Genomic DNA, 15,550 nt, shown 5'->3' on the forward strand with positions numbered 1-15,550 from the left:
GCTTGAGGTAAATTTAGAGCAATGAAAAAAATCTCAATGGAGAAACACACCATGAATCTCTAGTTTAAATGTGAAATAGACACATATTTGCTCATTTTGAAGAAGTACCTTCCCATGAGATGGCACACCAGTGTGCAGAGAAGTTGGCTTTCATTCTGAGATCCGACTTTATTCACATTTTGATACTATTGAAGAAAATAACAGGATTTACCTCACATTAGTGGTCATGGGAGAAAAGCCTCCCTTCTGCTCACCCTCTATATGTACAAAGTTAACTTCTTTACTTAATAGCTACAACTTAAATATATTTATCCTATTGGAACAGGTCTCATGGAACTGGCCTGGTCTTTCCATACTAGCAAAGCAGGACCTGTCATCTGTGTACATTTGATCTCATTATGAAGGAAGGGGATGAAAATTATATTCTTTTGAATATTATCACCCAGAACTTTTTGGGCTTGAAACAGTTCATTTTGGAAGGTTAAAAAAAAAACTAGAATCTATGCCAGTAAAATTTAAAATTAGATATTATGGTATATTTAGCCAAAGAATTTAATTTTAAAACACTATTCTTTGAAAATAAGATGAATATTTAATTCTGAATACTTTATTTATTTAAAAGATTGATCTACTTATTTTAGAAGAGGGGGAGGGACACAGGGAGAGTGAAAATCCTCCAGCAGAGTCCCTGCTGAGCATGACACCTGACATGGGACTCAATCCCAGGACCCTGAGATCATGACACAAGCAGAAATCAAGAATTGGATACTTAAAGGACTGTACCATCCAAGCATCCTGAATACTTTCATTTAAAGAAAAGACAGTTAAGGATCCTTGAGGAGTTACATGGAAGTCTCTTTCCAGACTGTCATTGCAAAGAAGTATATTTAGAAATTTACAAATAATAGGAACAGGAGTTAGAACATATCTCTCTTTATAAACTTAACTGCAGCTAAGTTACTATTATCTACAGGTCAATATTTTCCTTAAAATAGAAAAAAATGACCTATTATTTCTTGTAACTTGTTCTTCGTGCATCAAATCCAGACCAAACAGGAGAGCATGTCATCACTGTCATTCTTGGCAGTTTTATCTGATCACTCAGAAAACAAGGCACCGGAAATCATGAGGGTGGGCTGATGCTTACAAATGAGGAGGTCGCTGCCCCCCCATTAAACCTTGCCTGGCTCACCTCAGCATCAGATGATAACAGCATGTTCACCAGGTTTTCCAAGTGATGAAAATGTCAGGAAACCCAAAGTTATGGTTCCCCCAACAACCATAACTTGGCTATTTTGCACAGGATTATTACGGAAGAAAAGTTAGAAACTGACAAGTCGTATAAACCTACAGTTATGCTGAGTTCATGTCTACACAGAGTAAAAATTCAATAATGAGGCAACTTAGCTGTGTAACTCAGACAAACCACCCCTTCCCTAAGATAATCATAAGAACAAAACTAATTTTGTTTGAACTAAATTATCTGGATAATTAGCTCAACAGTCTATTCTGTATACGGGAGATACAAAGGGAAAAACAACTACTAGAATGATTTGAATTTCAGAATATAATAACAATTTAGATTATTTTGGTGTGTTTTCTATATATCATAAACATATAGCTAACCAAAATAGATCACTTGACCAAGGAAATTGACTTTAATTTATATTTACACTTAAGATATATTCATAAAGGGATGCCCAGTGAATCTTAAGTTAATTTTACTTCTTATATCAAGAGAAGTGCCATTTTAAATGGGAGTCTGGGTGGCTCAGTCAGTTAAGCATCTGTCTTTGGCTCAGGTCATGATCTCGGGTCCTGGGATCGAGCCTTGCATCAGGCTCCCTGCTCAGTGGGGAGTCTGCTTCTCCCTCTCCCTCTCCCTCTATGCTCTCTAAATAAATAAAATCTTTAAAAACAATAACAACAAAAAATTCATTCTAGATGTTGCTATGGTGAAACCAGGTCAAGATGGGGAGAGACATTTCAGTGTTACATTTATTTATGTGTATGTAAGAAAGGAGGAAATAAGGAATGGTGGAGTCTGAGGAGAATAGGAACTTGCAGTTTCCTCTGAAAGTCATTAGAGAAATTAGAATTCAATTATTCCTCCCCACCCCCAAAAATAGCATCCAAATAAATAAGTCCACATGACAAAAGCCAAAGGGTAGGGTCATTAAGGGGCTGCAAGACAAGTGTGTAACCAAAGTGAGCCGAGAGCTGGGGTCCCCCCTCTGCAATCTGACTGCTAGCTTACCAGCAGGGGTGGGGAGCCCTGGCTGCTAGCAGTCAAGGTGGGTAAGGGCAGGACTTCTTAACAGAAAATCGGTCACACCACATAGTGCCCACCAGTGAACTAATTTCCAGTTTTCTCTCAGAGTTGAGAGAGAACCCTCTACGGGCTGAAGGGGCCTGTAGCCTTTTTATGGACTTACATACAAAGAGTAGAGGGCTAGAAAAAACATTGTTGTAATATGAAGACTCACACCATTTCTCTTTAATGTTAAAAAGAAATGCATCTTGTTTTTTACCACAAGCTGTTTACAAGGGTCATAGCAGTTATTTGAATAAAAAAAAGTTTGTTTGTTTTTTTTTCTAGTCCTAGCAGGAAAAAAAAAATCTCTTGACATTTAGCATTATGAGGCTAGTCAAAATACCGCTCAGCACATTTTGTCAGATGTACACTTTCCTTCTAGAAGCAGCTGTCATCCATATGTTTATGTTACCTTACCTTTCAATTTGATATTGGGGGATTTAACTATATCTCCTCTTAAATCTTTGATTTGGACTTCTCATTAAAAATTCTTAGAGACATCACCAAAAATTCAATAATAAACGTTTGGCTTTGGCCCTAACTCTTTTACAAGTTTTCATTTCTTCTATAAAGAAATATTAACTTTCTGAGATTTATCCTCTTTTTCAGACAAACATCTCATGGCTAAACATCTGACTCGGTAATATTAAATAGTCAAGGTCTGTTTATTTGGGAAAATGGTATATATAAGGCGCTTAAAGTTCACAGATCATAGAGAGCTACTTTTCTATATAACTCCCCTAGACAGTGTTGGAGGTGACTATGGAGTGAACCACGATAAAAGCATTTAGTATGGGTGTGCCTCGGTGGCTCAGTCAGTTAAGCACCTGCCTTCAGCTCAGGCCATGATCCCAGATCCTGAGATGGAGCTCCACCGTGGGCCCCCTGCTCAGTGGGGAGTCTGCTTCTCCCCCCATCTCTCTCTGCTCCTCCTCTCCTATCTCCCCTGTTTGTGCTCTCTCTCTCTCTCAATAAATAAATGAAATCTTAAAAAAAAAAAAAAAAGGAAAAAGCAAATACTATGCACATAGCAGTGGGTCTGATGTATTTTCCTCCACTAGACTGTAAGGTCTTTGAGAGCAAGGGTTACGCTGAATTCACTTTTGTATTTTATCCCAGTGCCTTTCGGCAGATTGTAAGCAAGAAGAAATTTCTGAATAAATGAATTTCTTCAACTGAAGTGATAATTATAGAATGGTGTTGGTTGAAGTAAAGAGTGAATTAAAAACAGTGGAGAATAGTCTAGTGACCATGATAATTTAGGTTGACTTACAGAAATGGCAACTTCTTGTGGTTCAGTCTATTTCTTCATCAGATTTGGATGCCTGCCCCCAGGAACCTTTACAATATCTATTAGGTCTTCCCGTCACAATCCTTTAAAGTGGATGAGGATATTCCTCAGTTTCATCCATTCCCCAAAGATAATAACACTACAATTAACATTTCTAAGGCACAGAGAAATGAAACAGCCCACCCTTTGATAAGTCAACATTTTCTTCCTTTTAACAATTATTGGAGTGCCCACTATGTGCCAGGCAGGATGCTGGGGACTGAGGGTTCAGAAGTCATGAAGACCAAGCCCTGCCTCCTTGGTAGATCTGACGATACACTGGGGTGACCAGACAAGTCGCCAGGCCAATACATTACAGTGACACTAGTGATAGGTGAGGATGCTGTAAGAATACACTGTAGGGGCAGCTGAGTCAGACCAGGAAGAGGGGGCAGGGAAGCCCACCAGGAAACTTCCATGCCAAGTCTGTGATGGATGATCCAGCCAGACAAAGGGAGAGGGAAGCAATGAGGAGAAGCTGAGTGAGGAAGTGTTGCACACCACGGGCATGGAAGTGAGGTTAACAAGGCAGGGACAAGCCTTGGTGAGGAAGAGGTGGGAGGCAAGGCCAGAGATGTGAACAGCCTTCAGGGTAGAGCCAGTCAGTGGTGGGTCCAGGAAAATAATCAAGCTGCTAGAAATGCTGTTGAAAAACATGTCTGTGGGGATCCCTGGGTGGCTCAGTGGTTTTAGTGCCGCCTTCAGCCCAGGGCGTGATCCTGGAGACCCGGGATCGAGTCCCACGGCAGGCTCCCTGCATGGAGCCTGCTTCTCCCTCTGCCTGTGTCTCTGCCTCTCTCTCTCCCCGCCCCCCCCCCCCGTGTCTCTCATGAATAAATAAATAAAATCTTAAAAAAAGAAAAAGAAAAAGAAAAAGATTACTGTGAAAAAAAGCATTCATAAAATAATATTTGTGGGTTTGTTGTGCATTTTTTTTGTTTTGTTTTTTGTTTCTTTTGCAATTAGATTGCAGTGCTTGGGCTCATCAAGGCTGAGAAATCATTTAACCTCATCCAATCTCTTCATTTTATAGCCAGCAAAAGTGAAGCCTGGAGAATTTAGGTCCCAAACATGCTTCTCCAGTGCAGCATGAAACCCACCCAGGTCCGCGGAGCCTCCCACGCAGGGCTCTGGGCTGACATTGCCCCTTGACCTCTTTCCTGGTTTCTTGGAGCCCTAGTTTGAATTCTTTCAAGTCCCGGGGGTGCTAACTAAATCATTTTTCTAGACTGAATCAATGACTTATAACAATGATGCTCCAGAAGTAAGAAGTATCCTGCTAAGTGTCCAGTCATTCCCCACCCCACCCCCTCTTTGTAGGTGTTCAGTTTTTCCAAATTCCTCTGTTAAGTGTTCACGTCTTGCTAGAGCTGTGACAAAGGCAATAGGTTAAGGCTCACACATGTACAAGTTTGACTTCAAAAGGCTTATTTTAAGCATACAGTGAAGATGGCAAACATGAAACATGCTGACTGTTGCAGTTCGATGATTAATGCCACAGATAATCACCGAACATGTTTTATTGCACAACTGATAACACGCACACACAATGAAGACATGAAGATACTTTGAACTATTCAACGTGCCCAAGACTAAATGCCAGCATTTGTTTTTATAGTTTTTGTAATCTCACCTGCTAAGACCCTTATCTTCATAAAACCACTGAGTTCCTGAATAAATATTGTGCCACAGATTTAAATCTTCTGGGGGATTTGATGCAAGTGGTTGCTGGATTTTACGTCTCAGAAGCTCATATCTAAAGCAAAAGACAAGCAGAAACATCGGGATTATCTCAACTAATGTTATTACCAAAATTCAGTTTGTTTCATGGTGTGAGTGTCTGGTGTGTGCACCTAAATGTAAAGAAAGCATCTTAATTTACAATCGGGAAGGTTTTTTTTTTTTTTTTTTTTTTTTTTTTTTTTTCCCCAGATAATCATGGTCTTCCGCTGCAAGTTTCAGATATTCAATTATTTTAAAACAACCAGCTACCTTCACATTTTACTATTATCAGTAAGAATGATAACATTTTAGATTTCTTCTATTTCAGATTTGCCAAAACTTTATCGCCAGTTTCACACAAAGTGGAAATACAAAATGCTTATAAAGTTAATGATTTCCTAAGACGTCAACCCATCGATGCTTTATAAATAATGATAATATTATCAACCTGCTACTCCTGGCTAGGTGTCAAGGTGAGGTTGTTAAAAAGCTATTTCAGAATCACACACGTTTCTTTCATCTTATCTATGTCCCTGACCACATTCTTTACAAGTTTCCAGATAATAATACCCTGCCAGAGAATTATTGCGTTAGCTTTAGAATTTTGAGGCATTTCTGTGTAAGTATATCATTTAGAACATGCATCAAGTTTGCCTAACATGCAGTAAAAATATATTCTGAAAATCAAGAGAAGGATTACATCAAGAATTGTTAGAGAACAGTGATTGTTGTTTCAAGGGGTTTTAGGGCTTCACAATATTATATTTCTATCTTGATGGACTTTTATGGCTCCATATAAGTCAAGATACACAATATGAAATTGTATTCAAGTTATGAGTGGAGGATATCCAATTAGGAACTAGTTTTACATTCACACATGAGTAAACCTCCTTCCTTCCCTCCTTCCCTTCTTCCTTCCCTCCTTCCCTTCTTTCCCTCCTTCCTTCCCTCTTTCTTTCCTTTCTTTCCTTCCTTCCTTCCTTCCCTCCTTCCCTCCTTCCCTTCTTCCTTCCTTCCCTCCTTCCTTCATTCCTTCCCTCCTTCCCTTCTTTCCTTCCTTCCTCCCTCCCTCCCTCCCTCCCTCCCTCCCTCCCTCCCTCCCGGATATAAGGCCATAGCAGAATCCAAAAGCACAGTCACTTTCTTACCTCAAATCGGGTCCATTTGGTCTGGATGGTGGCTGCCACGAAATCCCAACATATGATTCACTTAGAGGAATCACCAACAACGGGTTAATGCCCTGAGGTAGGGTGGGGTGGGTGGTGACCTGGGTAGGTAAGCTCTCTGTGCATCCTCCTAGGTACCCGTTACCTCCTGAGCAAGCCACAATGGTGACAGAGTAATTAGTGAAAGGAATCAGATGAGTAATTACTCGACTTAACCCTGAGGAAGTAACCTCGGTTATGGTGATGTGAGGATCCGGCATGCGGATCTCATAGCTAAGCATGTCCCCATTCTGGATGAGGGGGGGTTTCCAAGTGACCTGAAATAAAAGACAAATTTAGAATCAGTGTGACAACACAGGAACAGAGCAAGTCAAGTTCACAAGACCTAGAATTTTCCCAGGCCTTGTTTTCACTTAAGACGCTTTCTAAATGCCTCCTTTCGACTTAGCCTTTTGCACTAGACAGTAATGAAGGGTTTGGGATCAATTAGCAGTACACCAGGAACTAAATGAAATGCCGTTTCCTGGGTTTGGCTTTTCGTCCTGATACTTTCTAGGACTGTCAGACTAATACACACCTTGGTGCTTCATCTCCACTGTGGGTGTTCTAAAGGACACAGAGCACACACATGGAGGAAATTCACACATCCGCAGGCTTCAATGGGCCAGTGGCAGGATTTGACAGTTTTCTTGTTTATAACTCAATTAAATGAAACATCAGAACTCCCTGTTTTGCATTGTATGTACTCTAAATATGTCACTATGCTTTTTTTTTTTTTTTTTTTTTGGATGGTGAGGGTGGGGGATCATTCTTTGCATTTTCTGAGGATGCACAATTGAATTCCTGAATCTCACATGTGCATACTGTAGAAAGTAAAGCAATAGCAACCTATACTCTCTGAGATAAGAGATATGCCCTTAAAAAGGCAAGCAAAGGATGATCCTATTTAACTAACACATGGACCTGAGCACCAGAAAAAAAGAAACATTTGTAATGGAATACTACAATTTTCATATTCCTTTTTTTTTTTTTTTTTTTTTTGGCTAAATTTTCTAAGACTGTAGTGGTAACACACTCATGCTTTGGAGGTAAAAGAACTCTAGAAAAATGTACATGAGCCATTGAAAAAAAATCACTTTTTACATACTATTCTGGTTCCTCTCTTATCATTGTCTTGCAATGTTCCTTACATTTTAGGGTATATATTTCATCTCCTAAATAAACTGTAAGCTTCTTGATGGCAGGGCCTAAATTGTATAGCCATTTAATGCCATGAACACAGAGATGGAGTTCAGTAAGTAACTGTAGTCGCAGCTGATTAAATTCCTTTTCTTCTTTAACATACACTTATTATGAAAAGGGTAATGTATGTTGATATCCACACTTGCAACTCTATACAAAATCAAAGAAAAAAGTAACAGAAAAATTAGAATACAGCAGGAGTAACCAACATTGTCTTCCTTTTTTTTTTTTTTTTTTTAGATTTTATTTATTCATGAGAAAGGCAGAGACATAGGCAGAGGGAGAAGCAGACTCCCTGTGGGGAGCCTGATACAGGCCTCGATCCCAGGACCCTGGGATCATGACCTGAGCCAAAGGCAGATGCTCAACTACTGAGCCACCCAGGCATCCCAGCATTTTCTATCTTAAATCAAAGAGAAAATAATTTCCTCCAGAAGGAATATCACTGGAGATTTTCAGAGAGCGTTCTTACTAATAAATGGTAACAAAATGGACTCCCACCACATGCCAGTTGTCTTGTTGCTTGATAACTGCTGCCCTAATTTATAATTAACAATGGCCCAATATACTATTCAGATTTTACTACATGGCTTGAAATAATTAATTTAAAAAACTTCTTGGAGAGGTCCACACTGTGCTGGGGTGAAAAGAATTTTTAAATGTGTTCCTTATGAGCACAGTGGATCTGTCTGGATGGAAAGAAAATCAAAGAAACCTAAAGAGCAAAGGTTGTAGAACAGACACCAGATTCTATTTGTTTTGGAGGTGCAATGCTTTGTGGACTAAAAAAAAATGAGTCAAGGTCAAACTCAGGGGGCTTCCTGATACTTGTCACCTAAATGAAAAATGGAAGGGTTATGACAGCTAAATTCAACCCGACTGATATGTGGATACCACTTCTTTGCCTCTCAAGTCAGAACATTCTGAGTTCAGGTTGAGATTTGGCAGCACTTGAAAGAATTAAAACTTAGGAGACAATCTGTTTAGTTGAGCTACTAGTAAATTGATTTGGAAGTTGGTATTGAGGCTGAGAAAAAGTATTCATAACATAAAACTTGAGGGGCACCTGGGTGGCTCAGTTGAGCCTTCAGCTCAGGTCATGATCCCTGGGTCCTGGGATCAAGCCCCGTGTGGGGCTCTCTGCTCACAGGGGAGCCTGCTTTTCCCTCACTCTCTGCCCTTCTCCCGACTCATGCTTGCTCCCTTTCTGTCTCTCTCTCAAATTTTTAAGATTTTATGTATTTATTTTTAAGGTTTTATTTATTTATTCATGAGAGACAGAGAGAGAGAGATGCAGAGACATAGGCAAAGGGAGAAGTAGGCTCCCCGCAGGGAGCTCCATGAAGGACTCGATCCCAGGACCCTGGGATCATGACCTGAGCCAAAGGCAGATGCTCCACCACCAAGCCAACCAGATGTCCCAATAAAATCTTTAAAAAAAAAATGATAAAACTTGAATAAGATATCCAGAAGAGATTAAGAGATTTGGTATAATGATACTAGAGATAGTCATTTCCCCATCTGTGGGGAAAAAAAAAATCCCAATTTTCTTTATCTTAAATGTTTACATCAACAAATTAGCTATTTTTCTCATTTAAAAAGTTAGAATTTGGGCAGCCCGGGGGGGCTCAACGGTTTAGCGCCGCCTTCAGTCCTGGGGGTGATCCTGGAGACCCTGGATCGAGTCCTGCATCAGGCTCCCTTCATGGAACCTACTTCTCCCTCTGCCTGTGTCTCTGCCTCTCTCTCTCTCTCTGTGTCTTTATGAATAAATAAAATCTTAAAAAAATAAAAAGTTAGAATTAGAAAAAAATGTCTTTTTAACAGTATTGAGTTGGAAGACATGAATCTACTTCTACAGAAATTTTTAGAAGGATTTTTACGTAGAGAAGGCCATTGTCATTACAGTCAATAAGCTAACAGAAGTGGTATCTAATTTGATTACCTTCCTAAAAACATCCTAGAGCCATTTTTAATAATATGTGTCTAAGATTTTTTAGGAACCAGCTAGCTAAATATTGTATTCTATTCTTTCCTAGGCTTAAGACTATATTTACTATAGTGTGGCCAAAATGTACAAGATTAAAACTTTCAGTTTAACTTCCTATGGTTTTTTCATATATATACATGGTCCACAGGAAGGATGATGAAATATGGTTGCATCCCAGAGAACTCAGACCAGAGAGTCTGTTCCCAACCTGAATAAGGAAGAAACGTGTTCTCTAAAACAGCCATTTTACACTGAAGTCTTTTACATAGAATTATAGTTACTGGCTAGAAATAAAGTGCTTCTTTCACAGATGCCTTGCCTACCGTAATTAGTATTTTAGTTGAGGGATTCTTAATTGTTTAGATTTCCATTTTTCTTTTTTAGTTATTATTTTTTGGGAAAAAAAGAATGAGTGGGTAGCCAGTTAGGTGTAAGGCGACACTGACTTGAACCATCTCTTTCAGATCCCTGAAGACTGGCTTGCCTTAAAGAATCCAGGCACCTCCAAAGATCCCTAATTTAAGCAAAAATCTATGAATGCATGTCAGTTGATTGGCCTCAGGCCTGAAAAAATAGCACACATACACGTTGTAACTTTCTTCCAATTCCATCAAACTACATTTAAGGACTTTATGAATGAGTATTTATGAAGATGACAGAATGGGTTGAGAATGGGTGCAGAATCAATGTCCCTGATTGGTGATCCAGACTAGTCAACCGAAGCTGTGAGACTTTAAACAAAAATACTTAACACCTCTGAAGCTCAATTTCCTTTATGTCTTATGTGAAGAGACCATCCCTGCCTTCATGTCTACATGTGATCACAGAACTCTAAGAGTGCTTAATCCATACAACATATAAATATACAAGGACCAACGGTGTGGAATACGTGACTCCATGCAGCAATTCCTCTTAACAACTGACTCCCTGGCAAAGTCTCTCATACAGAATAAGGTATACAATAAATATTTGTTGGAATAAAATTAAATCTTCTCTTTCAAATGTCATCCTTTACTTTTAAAATTGTTAGCATTAGTTTTTCATTTCATATATTATAGAATTACATCTTGAAATTAGCATTAGTTTTTCATTTCATATATTATAGAATTACATCTTGAAATTAGAGAAAGAGCATATATATATGAAAAATATATATATTTCATTATATATGAAAAAATATATATATTTCATTAGTTAGAAGTTCAGTATGGCTTCACCTCTCTTTCCATCCCTACACTGCCAGCTACCCTCTTAAAATGACTAAGTGATATCTTGGGATATATTCTCCTGTACTTTCTGGTATGCTCATATGAGCAAAGCAAATATACCCACACATATATAAGCTTTCTCTCTTTTATTTTTTTTTACCAAAAAAATGTCTATTCTACACCTATTAATCTACAACTTAATTTTTAGACTTAATAAATGACAGACTCTTTTTTTTTCTGTATAATATTCCTTTCATAATTGAAAAAAAAACAGTTTTTATCCTATTGGCATTTCTTTACTGCTAAAAACAATATTTGAAAATATATGCATACATATCATTGTATTTATTTTTTATTGGATAGATTAGCAAGAATTGCTATGCCAGAAGGTCCATTATGTTTTATTTCAATGATTATTGAAGAATTACTTTTTAAAGGTTGAGGTAATTCCTTTTATCACAGACAATGAAAAAAAAAAAAGTATCCGTGATCTGGATCCTTACAAATTATTAAAATTACCACTCCTTTTAGTCTTTGCTTATTTATTACTTAGTTATTTCTCTAATTATTTCTTAATTATTTCTCTAACTAGTTTGTGTTCTCTTGGCTTTTTTGGTGAGGTACAAATACTTCCAAGTAATATTGAACCTTTGTACATTCTCCTCTTTAAATTGTCCATATTTTATACATTATTTTCTATCGAAATACCTTTGTATCTTAAATTATTAGAAGTTCTTTCTATATTATGGGGACATAACCTATTTTTCTATAATGTGTGTTACAGATTCATTTTCCCAATCTATCTCTTGGAGTTTAGCCTTTTATTTTTCTTTTTTTTGAGGGAGTCTTAGCCTGCAAGAAACAATCAAATTATTTTCTAGCTAAATATAACTATCTTTTTAAAAATTAATTTTAAAGATATTATTCATTTTTTTGAGAGAGAATTAGAGAAAGCACAAGCTGGAGGAAGGGGGAGAAGCAGACTCCCAGCTGAACAGGGAGCCCAGTGCAGGACTCCCTCCCAGGAACCAGGAGGATGACCTGCGCCCAAGCAGATGCTTAACTGAGTGAGCCACGCAAGGGCCCCTATCTCTCTTTTCTTTTAAGGCTTATGAGTTTCTGTGTTTGTTTTTTCTTTACAAAGAGCCCCTGTGTCTTTAAATTATATAAAATTCTTCTTTCTCTTATTTTTTAACATTAAAATTTTAGTTTATTGGAATTTAATTATGATATAAAATAGAAAGATTTTTTTTTTCTTACACAAGGACTCTGGCCAGTATCATTTTTCAAGCAAACCATTATTTCTCAGTGAAATAAAATACTGCTTCTACCATCAAAGAAATTTGTCTCCAGCATCACAGCTTAGTTGTTTTTATGTTTTATCTTCTATTAGTCCTGAATTGTACTCAAGACTTCCATGTAGCGATCTTATAAATCCTTATGTGCAATCATATAAATCTTTCGCTATTATAAAGTGAAAAGTGCTGAGTTAAAATTAATTGAGTTAAAATTGCTGCTTAATCACCAGCAATCTTAGAAATCAACTTTATCTTAATTTGAATTTATATTGAATTTTTGTGAGAAATGGCTGCTGAATCTTACAAGTCCTTTTTTTCCTGCATCTATGTATAAAAAAAGAATTATACGAGTTTTCTCCTTTGATCAGATGACTTAGGAAATATGTTGATAGATGTCCTGATGTTGAACCATCCTTATATTTTTGGAGTCAAACCAAATTTGTCCTGGCATGTCATTCTTTTAATATACTCCTTAATATTCAATTTGCTAATATTTTATTGAGAAGTTCTAGATCTATATTCATATATGAAATTAGTCTATAGTTTTACTGAACTATCTTTCTCAAGTTTTGGTAGAGCATTTTTACCAACTTTAGAAAATGGGATGAATTTTCTTAAGTGATTAGATACCAAACAAAACTGTATGGTTTTCACTTTTTCAGATAACCTCTTTGACATCATATATTATTTCTTTTCTTTATAATCAAATAATCAAAAACAATATTAAGAATGTAACTTTGGAGACGCCTGGGTGGCTCAGCAGTTGAGCATCTGCCTTTGGCTTAGGGTGTGGTCACAGGTCTGGGGATGGAGTCCTACATCAGGCTTCCTGCATGGAGCCTGCTTCTCCCTCTTCCTGTGTGTCTGCCTCTCTCTCTCTCTCTCTCTCTCTCTCTCTCTCTCTCTCTTCCCGTGTCTCTCATGAATAAATAAAATCTTAAAAAAAAGAATATAACTTTGATATACAGCTGTGCTCTCCAATTTTCCTTTCTTAAAGCTCAAATCTATGCCAAGTCATATCACCTTTTTACTTATTACCATATTACTTGGTTTTATATTAGACCTAAGTATATGGAGTTTCTCTTCCGTTCCTGGTTAGACCATGACTTCTTGCAGGCAGCATGGTACAGCAGTGAACAGAACATATGGCCCAATATAGCAAGAACTAGGGAGAAATACCAGTCCATTCCTGTTCTCCCTCATCCTATCAACCTATCAATCATCCTATCAATAAAAAGTATTGTTTATTCCTCTTAAGCTGATTTGTTTTTTTCTCCCAAGTCCTTGTCACTTCTGGGCATATTATATATTCATTCATGCCGTTCTGTCTAAAATGTAGGCCCCATAAAAGTAAAGATTCTGTTTCAGTCTCTGGTGTATCCTGAGTGATTAAAGAGGCACTCATGCAGGTGTGTTCCTACTCAATAAATGTTAGCAGAATTGGTTATTATTATTGTTGTTGCTGTTAATATTAATGACAATTCCCCTGATCCTAATACTCAGAAAGATTCTATGTGGTAAATGTTGAATCAATTTCTTAACCAATGCATTAATGACAATACTTCTGTTTTTTTTTTTTTCTCATTAAAATATTCTGTAGATGCAATTTTAACTTTTAAATCCTGTATTTGACAACGAGAAATCACTCTACTGCAGTCACCGGCCTTTGTGTATCAGATAAGCCATATCACTGGAAGATGTACTTTGGCAGTCATAAGATCTTTCTGAGCATAATATGAGCTGATAATACTGAAGCATGAATAGGTCATTTTAATATTTAAATACATATCAGCCTATGCTAGATTCGGTTGAGTATTCCTGAAGAGTCTCTCCATTGATAACTTTTGATTTTCTAGTAATAAATAAAATGAGAATTAATTAAAGGTACAATTAAAAAAAAAACTTTTGGGGATCCCTGGGTGGCGCAGCGGTTTGGCGCCTGCCTTTGGCCCAGGGCGTGATCCTGGAGACCCGGGATCGAATCCCACATCAGGCTCCCGGTGCATGGAGCCTGCTTCTCCCTCTGCCTGTGTCTCTGCCTCTCTCTCTCTCTCTCTCTCTGTGACTACCATAAATAAATTAAAAAAAAAAAACTTTTATTAATGTACAATGACCATACATTTCAGGTACCTTCTTAGAGATTTTAGATTCCTAACCTGGTTGATGACAGCCTGTGAGAGAGAGCTCCCTAGCCAAGCTAATCTAAACTCCACTCTAGCACGTTCACAAGCCATGAACATTGTTTCATCCCTGGATGAGGTTACAGAATCAAAAACAAAAATGAATAAAAGAAGGAAGAAGAAGAAAAAGAGAAAACCAGGCGGCTTGTTTTGGAGACCCTTTGATCATTATTTATATATGCCGAGTCAAGTAGAATTGTGCATGGAGACATTATTCTTCTGAAAAGATTTGTTCTTTTTTCAGATCTGACCAGTTATTAAATGTTTGTTATAAAGAATCCAGGAAAATGTCCATTACGTAGCTTTGCCTTTGAGAAGGGCCAGTACTTATGTCCCATCACATTGATTAGTATTGCTGCTGAAGTTTTGCAAGATTCCCTCAGGATTGAAATAAAAAGTTATTTCTGGAATGATTAATCACTCTAGGTTTGTTTGGGATTTTACTTGCTTTGGTTTGGTTTTTCTTTTGAATGAAGAGCAATTCCTAAGATTGCTCAATTGGTATAATAAGCATTGTATATCATGTACTTCAAATTAATTTCTTTTTACTGCGTAATTCTGTTGGAATTCTATACAGTTTTGATATTTCTATCAAAAAGGTGTGTTGCTTTGACCAGTCTCTTATTAAAACTAAAAAAGGCTTTTAAAAATAGCTTTTAGTTTGTAGGTCAAATTAAATTTCTCCAACAATTTACACTATTTAGCAACACCTAGTGTTTGCTTTTGTGGAGGAGAGAGAACACACACCATAGATCCAAGTAATAATTTCAACAGATGAACTTTGCTGTTATGCAAATATCCTTTGTTTTGTGCTCTGGTGAGCAAGCTACTGTACCAATGCTTTTGGCAGTAGTACAAGACTGAATCCATGGAAGCATGTGTGTATTTACACAAAAGAGGCTTCTAAGCTACAAAACTCCCTCCTGTTTGGTTACACTAATTTCCCTTGAATGAAGTTTGTATGCAAGCCAAAACAATGGTAGTTATCCTGTCCTCTAGAGTTCATTCCCAGTAGAATGAAGTGAATAATTGAACACTTCCTAGATAGCCCCGTAATACGCTATTTTTATTTCTTTCCCCATCATTTTGATTCTCTGATC

General features: G+C 37.5%; 1 protein-coding gene across 1 annotated transcript in view; it reads right to left on the reverse strand.

Annotated features, from left to right (window-relative positions):
• USH2A (usherin) overlaps positions 1-15,550 on the reverse strand; it is a 686,658-nt gene that overhangs the window by 218,678 nt on the left and 452,430 nt on the right. Inside the window, 2 exon segments of the mRNA XM_025420646.3 lie at positions 5,278-5,400; positions 6,515-6,849. Coding sequence (XP_025276431.3) covers positions 5,278-5,400; positions 6,515-6,849 — 458 coding nt within the window.

This window comes from Canis lupus, chromosome 38, assembly GCF_003254725.2.
Source record: "Canis lupus dingo isolate Sandy chromosome 38, ASM325472v2, whole genome shotgun sequence".
NCBI lineage: Eukaryota > Metazoa > Chordata > Mammalia > Carnivora > Canidae > Canis > Canis lupus.